This window comes from Branchiostoma belcheri, unplaced genomic scaffold (genome assembly GCF_001625305.1).
Source record: "Branchiostoma belcheri isolate BF01 breed outbred unplaced genomic scaffold, Haploidv18h27 scaffold52, whole genome shotgun sequence".
NCBI lineage: Eukaryota > Metazoa > Chordata > Leptocardii > Amphioxiformes > Branchiostomatidae > Branchiostoma > Branchiostoma belcheri.
Window position 1 is genome coordinate 1,542,698 of NW_017804154.1, and position 15,968 is coordinate 1,558,665.

General features: G+C 39.0%; 1 protein-coding gene across 1 annotated transcript in view; it reads right to left on the reverse strand.

Moving 5' to 3' along the window:
• Nucleotides 1-511: 511 nt before the first annotated feature.
• Nucleotides 512-15,968, reverse strand: part of LOC109480673 (microtubule-actin cross-linking factor 1-like) — a 105,879-nt gene continuing 90,422 nt past the window's right edge. The window contains 15 exon segments of the mRNA XM_019782901.1: nt 512-2,183; nt 3,221-3,334; nt 4,006-4,075; nt 4,381-4,413; nt 5,108-5,365; nt 6,929-6,973; nt 8,300-8,366; nt 8,752-8,909; nt 9,430-9,465; nt 10,021-10,138; nt 11,284-11,316; nt 13,275-13,349; nt 14,726-14,880; nt 15,202-15,319; nt 15,526-15,570. Coding sequence (XP_019638460.1) covers nt 1,883-2,183; nt 3,221-3,334; nt 4,006-4,075; nt 4,381-4,413; nt 5,108-5,365; nt 6,929-6,973; nt 8,300-8,366; nt 8,752-8,909; nt 9,430-9,465; nt 10,021-10,138; nt 11,284-11,316; nt 13,275-13,349; nt 14,726-14,880; nt 15,202-15,319; nt 15,526-15,570 — 1,626 coding nt within the window. The 3' untranslated portion in view covers nt 512-1,882.

The following is a 15,968-nucleotide window of genomic DNA, read 5'->3' on the forward strand; positions in this document are numbered from 1 at the left end:
GAAACTTTGGAGGTATGTGAATTTCGCATAAGGAGCTCTAGTGTCCGAACTTCGAATGTAGGGGCGATAGTAAGTTAAGCAATCCAATGATTGATAAAGGGATAAGATGATGAAGTTTGATGATTGATCAAATTCAAGTTTCCCAACATTTCTATCTAAGTCTCTTTAGATCTGCTTATATATTTCTTAATGAGAATCAAGTTCAAAGCCACATGCCTGTGAATGTTAGCAGGAACAGGCATCTTAGTAATCTCCAGGCAGATCCTAGGGTGGCATAAGACAGTATCAAATTGGCCAGACAGTATCCACTGTCTAGAGAGAGTCCAATACGATACCCTCTCTGACCAATGGATACTGCCTGGCCAATTTATATACCACCATAGGATCTGCTTGGAGATTAACATTTTAGTGCAGACGCCAGACCTTTCTCACAGGACTTTATGCTTTGACTTATCGTACTGGCACTTATAGTTGCTACAGTTAGTGACAAAAGATCATCAGACTGAACATATAAAGTGTTGGGCTGCTTTTTATTTTGTTTTCTGCATCGGTTGGCAAAAATTTGCCTTCCCTCTGTACACTTCTCTCCGCTGGGCGAGATTAACAGGAAGAAATGCAAGGCATCATATATAACCGTACCCTCAACTACATCATACTTTCCTCAACTTCAATCATTTTTCAGAATTAACGACAAAAATACTGGTAATACAATAATGGGGAACAAACATTTAACAGTGCAATTTCTCAAACATGTACAGATAACAAACTATGTATAAACAAACACCACATGTCATGTGTACGAGGCCTTCTACAGTATATATGCATTAAAACTTCAATGGCAGCGATAGGTACATGTATGGCCACATAGTTCTACATTTTGTACTTTGTACATGTCTTTCAAATGATTAAAACCTATATGAACGGTAACTTTCCAACCACGTGCACAGGTGTCTTTGTTATAATTTGTACTCATAAAACCTTTTTTCAAATATTTGTATTTTGTAAGCTTACTCTAATTGCAATTTTACTGTTCTAAATAACCAACATGGGCTCTACACAGGCCTTCTCTCTTGAAAACAGGATGAACTTTCCCCATTCCCCCAGTTATACACAGCTCTGATCTTCAGACATCCACATGTAGCTGTTGTTTAAGAACCAGGCAACATTTTTAACCTAGATTGTACATTGTATCTTCTTCTGTTTCTACCCCAAACCATGAGAAATTGTGATTAGTTATGCTTGGTAACATGGTTCAACAGATTACAATGGTTCAATAAACATCTGTCTCTTACTTTAAATTAAAGTTTACATCCCTCAATTATACTACATGGCCTCAAAGCTGCAACACAGAAAACATACTGAAACATTCATTGTAAATGATGTCTACTTAAGTAATCATTAATGCTTATAGGTCAAATAGAATCAACTTCAAATCACCACATTTAAATAATCTTGGTATTTCATATTGGTATTTTGGCTGAAATCAAAATATTAAATTATGATACAATCACAGACCAGCAAAACATAACAGAACACTAAATCATTTATAAATAGGAGTAACTATAATCTACAGCGATTTTAAAGGAACTTTCAAATTGGTATGTTGCATACCACATTAAGCTAAATTGTACTCACAACATGGTGGTCTAACATTACATGTATAAAACGTGTTGCAACATCTTTAATCTGCATTCAACATTAGTCCTTTTACAAATCTTGCACAAAATGGTGCAAATCCTCTTGGTGCACAACCGTTACAGATGTGTTTTACAATGCCTTGCATTTTGTCATGAAACATTGCTATGCTGTTCTACCAACTATGAGACCTAGGTGGCGCTGTTTACACATCCTACATCGTGAGGAACAGCTCTACAAGCGACTATCACCTCTTTTTGGTGGGAATTTTACTAGCGGGAGATTTGCCCTTGCTATCGGTGGAGGATTCGGAGATGGTACGTCCTCTGGTGGGTATTCTGGACGGTGGGGACGTGAGGTTCTGTGGACTGGCCGCCGTGTGGCGTGGAATTCCTGATGACGAGGGTGAGGGGCTGAGCCCGCCCGGACGGGGGATGCCTGATGGTGGGGACAATGCAGACTGGGGACTGGTGATGTTTGGACGAGGGATCCCCGAATTGGGACTCGTTATCGACTTTGGAGGAGAGCCGGCAGGCCCCGACGTTTTCCTGCAGAACATGTCATAACCAAGGTAACAGACTCAGTAAGTAGGCAACATGCTGGAGGGGTTTGAACTTAAAATTCTAAAGGGGAAGATAGGAGAAAATTTTCTACCCAAGGTATGTTAGTGTACTGTAGTTGTGTGTTTACATGAGTGTGCATATGTAGTCATGAAAGTGTTCTTTGAGTACGTGCAGTTGCACTGTAGCCAGGTGTGTGTTGAAATGTGTGCTGTAGCCAGATGAACTGTTAAGCCATGTGCTCCATTCAAGGGTGTATTGTAATCATGTATTTTATGGGCAGGTGTACTACACATAGTAGTACACCTGTAGATGTACTGTTTTACATATAGTGCTTTGTGCTATAGTTTGTGTGCAGTATGAATGCCTGATGCAATTTGTGGCTATTTATAGTACAATTTGTGATAAAGTGCAAAACTACAGTGTACAATGTACATGTTCATGTATGTTGTTCTTATATGACATCTGACCATGTTTAGTGGTGCCTTGTATTATATATTGGGCATGTCAGAATTGGCAACTCTTTTATACCAATTTGTATGTAATCAAGTTCAAGTCATTTCTCCATACTTCATCCTCATACGTGTATCATAACTTCTTTTACTTATTGATATGATATCATGTAGCACATAGAATATCGACATTGCCACATACATGTAATAGTTTAAGAAAGAAATTGTTTTGGATAAACTGGCACCATTTGGCCCCCTTTCCACTAGAGAGTGATTGCTGAGAGACCATACAGCAACCAAAATTGGATTTGCGTGACCCTTGATCTCATAACTGGAATACAATACAAGATGTAAAAGTATAACTTTTACATGTAAGAAAATAAAACACACAAATCATCCAGAACTGTGTTTTTTAGCCAAATTTCCTGACTGATCTGTCAAATATTTGGTTGCTCAGCAGCCTCAGCCTCTAGTGAAAAGGGGGTGTTAGGAACTGTGGTCTGATGTAAGAACTACACACACTGGAGTGAGGGAATCGTGTTGGTGTAGCTGAACAAACGTTTCATAGCCTACCGATCCCGGGTCCTAGTCGCAATAATCCGTGGCGAACTAGAACCAAAACCTAATTTGGGGCTAGGTTTAGGGCTAGCCCGAGGCTTAGCACCACCATTCACATGCACTGAATTTCTGCAAAAAAGTCCATGCAAAATAAAGAAGAAGAAATGTTATCAACACACCATGCAAGAACAGAAACACATGTTATCACATTTACCAATTTGAAAAAAGAAAATACACCAGCAAGACAGGCAATGTTTACAAAAGACAGCAACACCAACTAGTGTCCACAATCACATGCAAGAATGTCTGTCATCAGGAAAGTAAACATTAAAAGAACTTCCACTGCAAAATCATTAATGACACTCAAAAAATTAAGTTTTAGTCAAAATTTGCAACATGGTGAAGTTGCGAAATTTGAGATCATTAAAGTAAGAATGTAATGACTTATATCATTTCATGTAAAAAAAAGGTAGTTACATTGTACATGTACAAACAGTTAAAACCATGTACACGTATAACCCTCTACCATCAAAGGACCATTTACAGTCCATAAATCATCTACAATTCAAGTTTAGTAATACAATTCACAACATGCTTTGGTTAGTTAATCAAGAAACATTCCAACTCTGTGAAGTAGACAGTTAAACATGGATAAAATAGTAAAGAGCAGAAGCACTGTGATGTCCATCTATTTACTTGATGGATAAACCAAGGGGACAATGCTGACATGCTTCCATTCAACGCTAAGACCACATAGTTGTTATGAAGGCACCAATGATGTTGAACAGAAGGTGGCGTACCTTGGAGGAGTTGCCTCTGATGTAGGGGAGGTGAAGGAGGTGATCTTGCTGGGAGGAGATTTCAAATCTCCTGCAAAAGGGAAGCAACAAAAAAGGTGTAAGCTTGGCACTCAGAGTTTCCAGCAGAAAACAAAGGCAACAAAAAGCTGGAAATAATAATCATTATGATGATATAGTGCAGGATTATTGCTACGATGACTTGTCCTGATTGTTTTGGTGACGTTATGAGCTAACACGCTGATCCCACGAGCAGCAGAAATGCCAGTTGTACTGAAATTTCATAACTGTTAATTCCTCGGTGATGTCCATGAAACAGAAAGAGTGGAAATGCCCAAATTGTAATCCACAATGAAGCATGACTGTGAGGTCACAAACCTTCACCTATGGGCTCCAAGGGTTGGCCATTGGCTGCGAGTAACCATGTGTACAACAAACAAGAAACAAACACGGCAACAGAAAGAGGTAAGAAGGAAAAATGAAAGAAGATAGAAAGAAGACAAACTTTTAAGTTAGCATTTACTGGAGTGGAAACGTTTGGCCAGACCAGACATCTTTACATGACATACATTGTACATGTAGTTAAAATATTCCATCTCTAATTCTAAAAAAAAACACTTGCCAAAATACTTGATTTCTTTAGAGCAAACTTACTTGATTGACATGAAAAGACATCTACATGTACATCATCAAATTTAATGAGTTCAGAAAACCAGGATATAAATTGTCATTTCACACAGGTGTACATTAAAGAATGACAAATTCCCCACCAACTGTTCAACGTGTGCTTTTCGGCTTCATTAATCTGATTTTAGGAATACAGTTACCATATTTCTGTCTGGTCTAGTTCAATGTTATATAACATGAAAAGAAGGAAAAGAAACATGACAACAAAGAAACTATACAAACTGAGAAGTCCATGTATGACTGTTAGAAAGAACACATATTATTGATAAATCAAGGAAAAGAACTGAAAAAAGAATGTAATACATCCAACTTAGGGAAGAAATCTTAACAAGGCCAACAGAAATACAGGGCTTATTGACTGCTGGTCTGTCCTATGATGGCTGATCCCTAGGCTAGCATGTCATGAACATGTCCTCACCAGTAGGCGTGGTCCTGCCTGTGGGCGTGGTCCTGCCTGTCCTTCTGGGTATCCGTGAAGACGACCCTCTCCCGGGTCCTTGGCGCTGTAGTGGGGAGAACTCGCTCCCTTCAGGAATACTGCTGGCGTCCCAGTCTGATCCCGTGGGACTGCTGGCACGACTGGAACCTCGACTGCTCGGACGGGAGCTCGGACGAGAGCTCGGCCGCGAACTTGGCCGACTGCTGGCACGACTTCCCGGCCGACTCCCTGTTCTCGCTGTGAGAGATAGTAAGCATTACTACTGGATCCTTCCACCTACATGTTATAAGAGTTGACATTACTGCACTACCGTAGTTTAACAAGGATGCCATTTTCTCCAACATGTAAGTCAATAGTCCACACCTTTCCATTTGTACAACTTTGCATTTTAGCAGTTATCAATTTTGAAACTTTTCTTGAGTCAATAGCAAAATAAAGCTTGAAACTCTTTAATGGCATCCCAGTTCTCGTAAGAAATTGAAACAAAATATCATCAGAATCTGATCATATTGTGTTTCAGGAGAACTGGGATGCCATTAACTATCTGATAGTTTTAATGGCATCTGGAGGATAATAATCAATTTGTACATGCATTACATGTACATGTAATGCCAAGCCAAGAGAGAAGACATGTACATGTAGTTCTAGCATGCCACTACATGTACTCTTCTTCCTGTATCTACAATGGTATCATTAGATAGCTGTGACACACTTAAGCTCTCATAAAACACTAGAGGAATTTGAAACACTCTTCATGGAATACAGCTCTCTCTTTGGAAGGTTTGGCCTCTGCTCAAAGTTTTGCACACATCACAATCGATCATCATTCAAAAGCCTTGTACTTTGATGTTGTCTGACATTTTTGAGGAGAGTGCTTGATTGTTAGAGAGAGCTGTATAATCCATGAAGACTGGAACAAAGAGATGACTATCAACACAATCAGGTCCAAGGTGTCATTTTGCAATGCAACATATTTCTATGGACATGGCATTCAACACAATAAGCTTGAAGATGTCCATGCAAAAGTTGCAAACAAAGACATTCTCTGCGCTTAAATTGAGCAATACATGCAATGTGGTGCATGTCCCCATTTCATTTGATCATACCTCAGAGATTGATACATTTTGTACTCAATATGCAACTGACTACAATTTCCCAACATGGACCTTAACTTGTTTCAACATTTTGTAGAAATAGGTACATGTACTAAAAATCAGATTTAGATAAAATGTATTTGATACAGGGATACAAATATCAAATCTAGATGGACAAGTATCAAATTAATGCACCACTGAAATAAAAATGTTGTCAATGAGGTGTTAGCAATGGCCTTAGTCTACTGCCATGCAAAGCATAAAGTTACAAAAAAACCTTTCAGTCTCTTGATTTCTTCTAGTAAGAGTTAGAGAGCAAGAAAGAAGAAGTTATATAGGGAAAAAGAGAGAGAGAGAGAAGATAGAGTTAGACAGAGAGGACCTATTTCTATCAAGTGATAAACAGGGTTGATACAGCCATCATTATCATTGAAGAGATATCAGCACTGGTAATCCAAAGAAATTTATCAAAACCAACCCTAAAGGACTGACAGGAAAGTTTAGAAACCATGCTAACTGCAGTTTTGGTTTCTTTTCTAACCTTTTTTGCCTTTTGACAATCATTTATGTTGACATACAAAAGTCTGATACTAATGCTAAACTGCTGCTAATGCGAATCAAAGACTTTGCCAAAATTCAGGCTGTAACAACCATGTAAACTATTTATAAGTAGGACAGGAGGCATGCCAAGTATAGTGCCATTTACCAGGGGTGGGGGGATTATAGAAGGAGCCTTGGTAAGATCCGGAGGCTGAGAGGGAAGAAGAGGAAACACAAGAGATGAGCGTAGTGAGATGCTAATGACCGATACGGCAAGAAACCGTGACTTGTGAAGAGACTGCCAACACCTGGGCAAAAATTCCTGGTCCAAAATGCTGTACAAAAACCTACATGTGCGTGCTTTCAATGTGTGTACTCTTAATGTCACAAAAACTGCAGCTGGACTAGGAAAATATGCTGATTTTCACTCTACTGTTGGAGGCAGTGAAAAAAAAGGTTGCCTGAAATACATGCTATATATGTTTTCTACCTGGATATCCATTCCATACTCTTTTCTCTGCAACACAAGGGACATATTCAGCTGACTTGATGAGAGTTTGATGGAAAAATAGAGAATTACTGTAAGCCAGTACCATCCATTTCTTGCGGACTTTCATGTACATGTTGTAACTTACACAATGATCATTTTATGACCAGTGGAGGTTAGACACAAGAAAGTTTGATTAAATGATGGATTACCTCCCATTGCTTTTTAACAAGTATCTTATACTTGATGTTATCATTATACACAAAATGTCAAAGCACCAAGGAAGGAATGTTCTGGCCTATGTACTATGTCATGTAAGATTAATGTCCTCTAAGGTACACAAAACATACAACATGTACATGTATATGTGTCATGTAATCTTTGCAGAATTGATGACATGGTTTGATCAGCTTGATTCCTTCAGAATCTCAATGCTCAGGTTTTTATGCAAGATGAAAATCAGTAAGGGTGTTTATAGGTAGTTATAGGTGTGTATAGGAGAAACTTAAAGGAAGGATTTCTGTTGTGCATACCCAGTATCACATATAACCTTTATCCCAAAATTGTAGACAGACATTACAGTTATTTACCACACAAAGTAGCATCAATTTAAAAAATGTCTGGCTTGAGGGACATTATGATCCTACAAAAAACTGAGTAATATGTAACATCATGTCAGACATTTTTATTAATCAACCTTGGCAGATGTCACAAGTACTACATTTGTACATGTACAAAATTGTTTTTTCATTAATGACTCTCTATAATAAGGACATCTACATGTACATTGCTTAGCTGTGAAAATCCTTTTTCATTAGTAAAATACAAATAGAGACACTGTAAAGTAAGGATTCTAATACCACACACAATTCACAGACATTTATCTGCAGTTCAAAACACATAATTTCATCTGACATGTGAACCTATTGTGAAAATAAAACTGTACTACAAATCAAATGGTACTCTACAGTTATGGTAATCCATACATACAGAGAAACTGTATCCGAGGAGTACAGGCTTAAGGCAATATGACAGGGTACTCATACTTACTTGGCAGGGGTAGCCTGCTAGCAGGCTCCTTGGGCCTTGTCGAGTCTATGGTGTCCGTTCCACGTTTCTGCAACATAAGAAAAGGTCATGTACATTTGTATACTGGGGGTACATGTATACAATGTATGTGTACAAAGCTTACCATGTGTTTTGACCAATACAGTCTATGTTGAGAAATATGTGGGAGGATGGTTCCCACGTGCTACACCATGACAGGAAAATGCTGATACCTTCATTTGCAAATGTGGAAGCTGTGTGACAGTGTAATATTTCTTGCACCTCAACCCTGTACCCCCTCTCCCCACCCCGTCCCTACCCTCTCCCCACCCCATCCCTACCCTCTCCCTACCCCTGTCCCTACCCTCTCCCTACCCCTGTCCCTACCCTCTCCCCACCCCCATCCGTACCCTCTCCCCACCCCGTCCCTACCCTCTCCCCACCCCTGTCCCTACCCTGGGGATGGGTCCTGTGGAGGCACTTGATCCGCTGGAATGGGTGGGGGAGGTGTTGGCGCTCATGGGCCGACGTGGAAGGAAGGTGGCCATTGATTGGCTAACCCCGTCTGCCAGGATGAACCTCTCTCGTAACTCCACATTGGTCCTTCCTTTCGCTGTAAACAACAAACAAACCCACATCATCAACTGTTTTTATACGCTTAAAAAATTCATCTTTGAACTGGAGACAAATTAATCTCATCTTGAGCAGGTTATGTTCTTTCTACAATGTCTTCAATCTCAGAAAAAAAATTCCCTTGAGTTTTTGTCAGTTGCGCAATGTTAGTTTTTGACTTTGTCCGCAGAATTATCAACATCCTTTATGATTGCAAAATTAAACAAAAGGAAACAAAATACATATTTGTGTCAGCCAAAGTGATGCATAAAAGCTCTCAATTTTTACAATGTGTGAAGCAAATTAAGTTATTCAAAGAAATTCAAAGAAATGAAAAATTTCCCTTTTTAACATGTAGGGCAAAAAAGCTTTTCAGCCGCAACAATTTAACAGACGTGCCAGACAAACACATAAAGCCTTTTACTTTTGTTCAAATAATTGCAACAAAGACAGGCTTGCTGTTGATTGGTTGCCGACAGAATACTCAGTTCATTTTCAAAGGAGGTGACCTCTGACCTCACCTTCTTCATACCATTGAAAAGTGGGTCTCCGCAGTCCTACATTAACAGTAACACATCAGGTCATGCACAGAACTGGCAAATTTGAAAATTTGCTGGTATTGTATTTTCACTGAAAAACTCAACTTCAACCACGTTAAAGCAAGACCTGATCACTGTCAAATATACATGTATAATACATAGCACTACATTTGTACCTTGGTTACCTGAAACTGGTTCTAACCTTTGGGAATCCCACAAAACTTAATGTATTTCAATTTCCCATAAAGTATGTCATTTTTCAGATAACCAAGATGTCACTTTACGTAACTTACAAATACGATGGTCGTAAGTCAGTGTGTGTTAATTGGTTAGTCTAGATAAAAAATACATAACAATCATATTAAAAGTACAAATGTAGTAGATAGACAAATATTAAACATCACGTGTTACTGCACATACAAAGGGCAGTACTGCAAACCGCCATTAATTATGGTATAATGCCTGATATTCACTGTGTAGTACATGTAAGCCCTGTGTTAGTTTTACAAATATACTGCTGTGAGCAAAAAATGCCAGGGGGTAAATTAGTCTTGACAGAAATCAAAAGCATACCTCTGCAAGGATCATTTTTGACGAGGAATTCGTCGAGCGCCATCCAGCCACCGCCCACACGTACCATCACCGTGCTGCGGAGGATACGGACCAGCCGCAACCGCTGCGTGTCTCCAAACTGCAATAGGACAAACATGAAGATTTCAACGAATGGCAACACGTCGCTCCTTAAATCTTACTCAGTAATACACTTCACAGAATGATATACACTGTAATACCTTTCTGTTTCTAGCTGCACAAGTTAAGGAACTTGAACTACGTTTTTCCTTTTCAGTCTGTAAGGTGCAGATGGTATACAAACACTTCCAGTGCACAAGTTATCATTACCATAGTAACAGGTTGGGAAGGGATGTTTTTGTCCCTTGAGTTTAAATGTAGTTCACATGATGAAGGAGAAAGATGCTGCTGGCTGCACTCCTTGCTGCACTATAGCCAGACTACTAGTATAATTTTTTTTCAAACCCTGTTTTACTACATGTACTTGCCTCTTGAAGCTGGTTAAAATTTTGAAGTTAAAATCTCTAAATAAAGAAAGGCAAAGCATGCATTACCAATGGTTAAATAATTACTATACAATGTACATCTTTTTTGCTATAATTGCCAGCTAACAGTTAGCTAACAGCTATTGTAATGTCGGAGTATTCATTTCTACCCACTACAATATCTAAAGAGAATATTAAGGAGAAAACCATGCAATCCCCTTTGCTGCAAGAAAACACATGCATTAGTAGCTAAATTTCACTACAAAAGTTATGATTAGTCCAATTTTCATGCAATCTATGTGAGAACAGCATGCCACTTGTTAGTTGATTGTCCAAAACCACATGCAAGGTTGTCATGAAACTACAAGGAAAGGATGACATTCCTGGGAACTAAAAGGTGTTGGATGGGTCTCCCAACCACAAATAGGGAAAAAGAATGACGTTGAAATTGGCCCCAAGCCCTGTGTGTGCACACCTTTGTGGCTTATCCCACAGCAGAACTATTGCAACGAATCATTCATTTTCTTTATAGATGGAAGTTTGATTACCCTTTCTTTGAATGTTTGATTGTAGATTGTTAATTTGTTTGGAATTGAGCACATCAGTTCTGCTATGTTCTAAACCAACGGAAGCAGGCAGGCCAATGCCATACCAGGGGTCTCAGCCAAGAAAAGGTGGGGGAAAAACACACTTAGTCTAACAGAAGACTAACAACACCACTGCAAACCAAAGGCATTGCAGGCAGGGGTTGAAGTGCACCCCATGTACCCAATGGTTCTACCTTGATGTATGTATATGGAGTCCATCTGCCGGCCTGGAGAGGGTCGTGGTGCATGGGGGAGAGAGAGGTGCAGAATATGATGGTACTGTGGTTATGGGGTGGGCTCACATGTTACTACAACCCTGGGACCAGAGGCATTCTTCTCGCTGTACATTTACATGTATGTACCTGTCAACTTCCAATTCATGGTCAAGATACAATGTACCATCATGCCATTTCCAGCACATGTACATTGTATGCACCTTGTGTAACAGCTTTACACATAACGTTCTTCCTGCTGCCTATATATACGCTAAGTAAGCAATGAAAATTTTTTGACAAAACATCACTTAGTCAGAAGAAGTTCAAACTTTTTATCAAACAAGCAGTTTTCTGCAGTTTACATGATTGTACACCATGTATTAGGGTGAATGCATTTAGTGCACCTGAACTGTATAAAATAGAGCTGATGTTCTCAAGTCAACAGAAAACACTGTGGTGATGTTTTAGAAATGAAATGATATCTACATTTGTACAGTTGTACATAAATTTTGTAGGTTACTCTGATGTCATGCTGTGTCCTCAGGAATGAAGTAAAAAGGTACGACAAGAATCATGCCTCTGAAACCAAGGTAGATGTTTTATCTCATGGCTGATTTTGTCCCTTCCTCTCAATGGATCAAAGTATTTTCTTCGATAATTAGAAGTGCCAAAATTTCTGCTTAAGATTCAAATGATGTAGTATACATCAAATGTACATCTTCAAATTTTCCTACTTTACAGAGCAATGCTTGCAATGTCTAATATAAGTGATCTGAAAGAAGAGTAACCATTTTGCTTTTGAGAAAAAGGGACTGCGAATCAACCATTATGACGACATTAGACTCAAGACTTTGCATGGTTCCTCTGCAGAAGATACATGTAAAAGTTAAATACGCAGTGCATGTTAAACATCATGGTAAAAACTAGACCATGTTACATGGCGACAACAACTCTAGTGAACAGGTGCTCAGTGACAATAGTAACGTGACATGTACGTTGTGCAGATCTGTGTTAATGTTACTGTTGGGTTACCGTGGATACACTAGAGCCAGACTGAGAGGACTGACTGCTGACAAGAGAAGGCTGAAAAGGCCAGAGAGGAGGGATGAACAAGTGGCAGATGCTACTGACATCAGGGATTGTTTTTCTGTTCTGCAACAGGGTTGCTACATTCTGTTGTTCAATGCAGATGCTGCAATGAACAATTCTTGCTGCAGTGCATTTGATAAAATAGATTTCTTCAACACTTTGACATAACTGTAAAGGTTGCAAGTTGCAACACATTTTCCTATCATTTCAACAACAGGGCATATGGGTCTTGCAACATTCAGACACACTAAACAGGAGTTGAATGAAAATAATATTTTCATGGAGAGAGTATGAATATAAAAGATAGTCTGAAACACTTAAGAATTCTAAATGCACAACACCCAAGACAATGAAGCTGTGACTACCAAAAGAAAGCAAAATACATGTACCTACGTGGTTCCTGTCAAATTCTAAGAACTAAGCTTGGCATATTTAACTAACATTACACTGTCGGACAGTCCACTTTGACTTGGGATGAAATACAGTCATGACATCTAAGGCTACACTGCTACAGGTAGTACCGGTAATCGTAATATAGAAAACAGTAATGTGAGTGTCACAGAAATCAGGTAAGATATATATTATGGTCAGTGCTTCACAATCAGTCTTTGTGTTGGAAAGAGATAATGTACAACAACTTAAACTAGACCAACGCACAACCACCAGATTAACACATACATTTGTACATCAAGTCTTTGACACATAAATTGAGAACACTTAGCTCCAGTGTTAACACGTTTCTCAGAGAAGACTGGCACATTCATATGTCAGTTATAATCTTTATACAAATTGACCTCATTGGTGTAGAATTCCTACAAATTAAGTCAGATATCATCCTATTCCAAAATCTGCAGGTATGAAACATAAAACATTTTTCTTACCCTGTATTTGCCCTCTCCTATCTGCTGCACCTGGTACCGCTTGGGACAGGTGCATTGGGACACCTGTCGCTTCACCTGAAACACCAGACACCTGAGGTAAGACTAATTCAGAACACCTGCAAACTAACACTTGTCACTGACATGTATGTACAGTTTCGCAGTAAAGAAATGTACCATTTGATATGAAAACTGACTGAATGTCTAATATCAGCCTGAAGAAAAATTCAGCAGTTTCTCACTCAGGCTTTGAAGTGATAAATGTTGAAAACAATGACAAAAAAAATAAAAGAACTGTATTATAGACTGAGGTGAAAAACTGTTAGATGGTGAGAAACAGCTAAGTGTTTCTTTTGGCCCACATGATCTCTTTTTCATACATTACTATTAACAAGCAATAGCAATATCGAAAAAAATTACTCAAAAGTCAGATTTTCTGTGTGCACTACAAAGACATTTTGGGAAGTCAGGAGCAATACTGAGTAGTGCAAAGTTCAGTGGTCAAAAGTTCAAAGTTCAAAGGTAGAGTGTGGGTGCTCTCTGACCTTCGCTTCTCTTCCATGCTTAAGGGAAGCATGAAACAGAAGGAGGTGGCGTTCAAGCCTGAACTGAAAATGACATGGTTATGACAAATCATGCTTATTTAGTGTTTTTACTTCGCATGAAATGTTTATTCTTGGATGTTGCATTTTGTCTTGTGGTGGAGAATATGCAAAACAAATAAAAAATTTTATTGTACATCTACATTCAAAAAGTCACTGTAAAGAAATTGTACAGTAAAGTACAGCAATGCGATTTGTAAGCGAGGTTACGCCATTTTTCTTGACTAGGTTATATTACAGAAATATAAAATTACCGCAAATTTAGTTTGTTAGAAATCTGCCCAAAGACAAAATTATTCATTAAGCTAGATCTATCAAAAAATAAAACATAAAATAAAATAGGAGATGGTTGGCATGCCAGTAGCCATGACAAAGCATAATAATTATATTAACAAAGGATACATCAACTCAAGATTCTGTATGATAACTATGAAACTCCAACACACATAAGAAACTGCTTCAGAATGTTTGAATTTTGTTTAGTATCTAAGCAGTCCAGAGACCCTCTACAGTTACGTACATACTACTGTAACAGTAAAAATGAAAAAAAATCAGTGCCATTGTACCTTGCCAGATTGCCACATTTTGTCAACAAATAAATGATTCAACGAGAACTCTTGGCTAGTAGAAAGCTTGGCTCTGACAGAAATGATGTGCACAATGCACAATACACACAGTCCTCCTTTTAAGTTAGCTTTTCTTTTCTTGCTTCTTTTCTGCAAATAAAGGTGGGTTGGTGACAGGAGAACTGTATGAGGTCAAGACCCTGGGTCAGATCAGACAGAGGTACGCCAGTCTTCTATCTGCAGGAGCCAACCTTTCCACCCAAGCACACACTCATGCACCACAAACCTCGTCCTGGATCTTCTCGTGGTCCGTCAGGGGTTTGGACGACTCCCGCTCTGGTCGGAGCGCTGCAATGAACTCTCTGTAGTCGATGAACCCGTCCTTGTTCCGATCAAAAATGTCGGCAACGGCGTTCATCTCCAGTTTGTTGGTGGGGAATTCTACAAAAAAAGGGGAAGTCCAGTTCAACATTAATTTTGAATTACCAGTACCTGACAGTAATACATTACCTCACAAGTATACACGTACTGTTGATTTGGTACTTTTTTCAATGGTCAGCAGCACTAGTTGGAGATAAATGTGCGCCATGACTACATGTACTGTATATTGTATTTGAGTTGTAACTGGTAGATCCCTAAAGGATACATGTATGTCTGGAGAATTTAATTCTTAGTCATACATGTATGTGTGACAGACGTGACAATCTAATGTCAATCAAACACAGGGCTTAATGTTGTGTCAGGTATATTTCTGGTACTCACTGGACTTGAGGATGCCTTCGATGAACTCCTGCCTGGTCAGTTTGCCATCGTGATCCTTGTCCAGGCGGCGGAACATGTCCATCACACGCGACTTCTTGTTGTTCATCCATCGCATGTACTGCACACAGAAACAAAGCTTCAATCAATTACAATGTAGTATTACTGATGAGTATCAACAAGTGATTTGGTTTGCTTGTAGCCTTTTGATGTCTTTCATATTTACATTACAATCACTGATTCTTCATGTTTTGTCCTAGTTTTGTTGCCAGCACCCTAATAGGATGTCAAATTTTTGGCGGTAAAAATCTACCAAGATTAACTTACCCTTCTTCTCCAGTCGTCAAAGCTGAAGTTCTTAAAGGCCTGAAGCTGAAAAGACAAGACAAAGAAAAAGTTATTAGCTGGGCTGCTGATGAACACACAAGAACTTCAGATATGACTAATGTCTTGGATACACAGTGGCAGTGAAATAAGCCTCCCTATGTTTTTTTTTCACTTTTTCCTCTTTGAAGATTTCCAAAGAACAGACACTATCTGTCCTCAGGACGTAAACACAGGTTTCACAATAACAGCCAGAAATCATAAGGAGGCCTACTGAAGGGATATACATGTACATTGTCAAGTATTCCCCTTGCATGCCAACATTATAACAGCACAATTGCAATGCAGACCATCACCTGATGATAGACAAGATGCCACAACTTGTGATGAAACGATGGGGAACATCTCAAAGTTATAACATGCTCCCAAATCAAATGATTTCACAA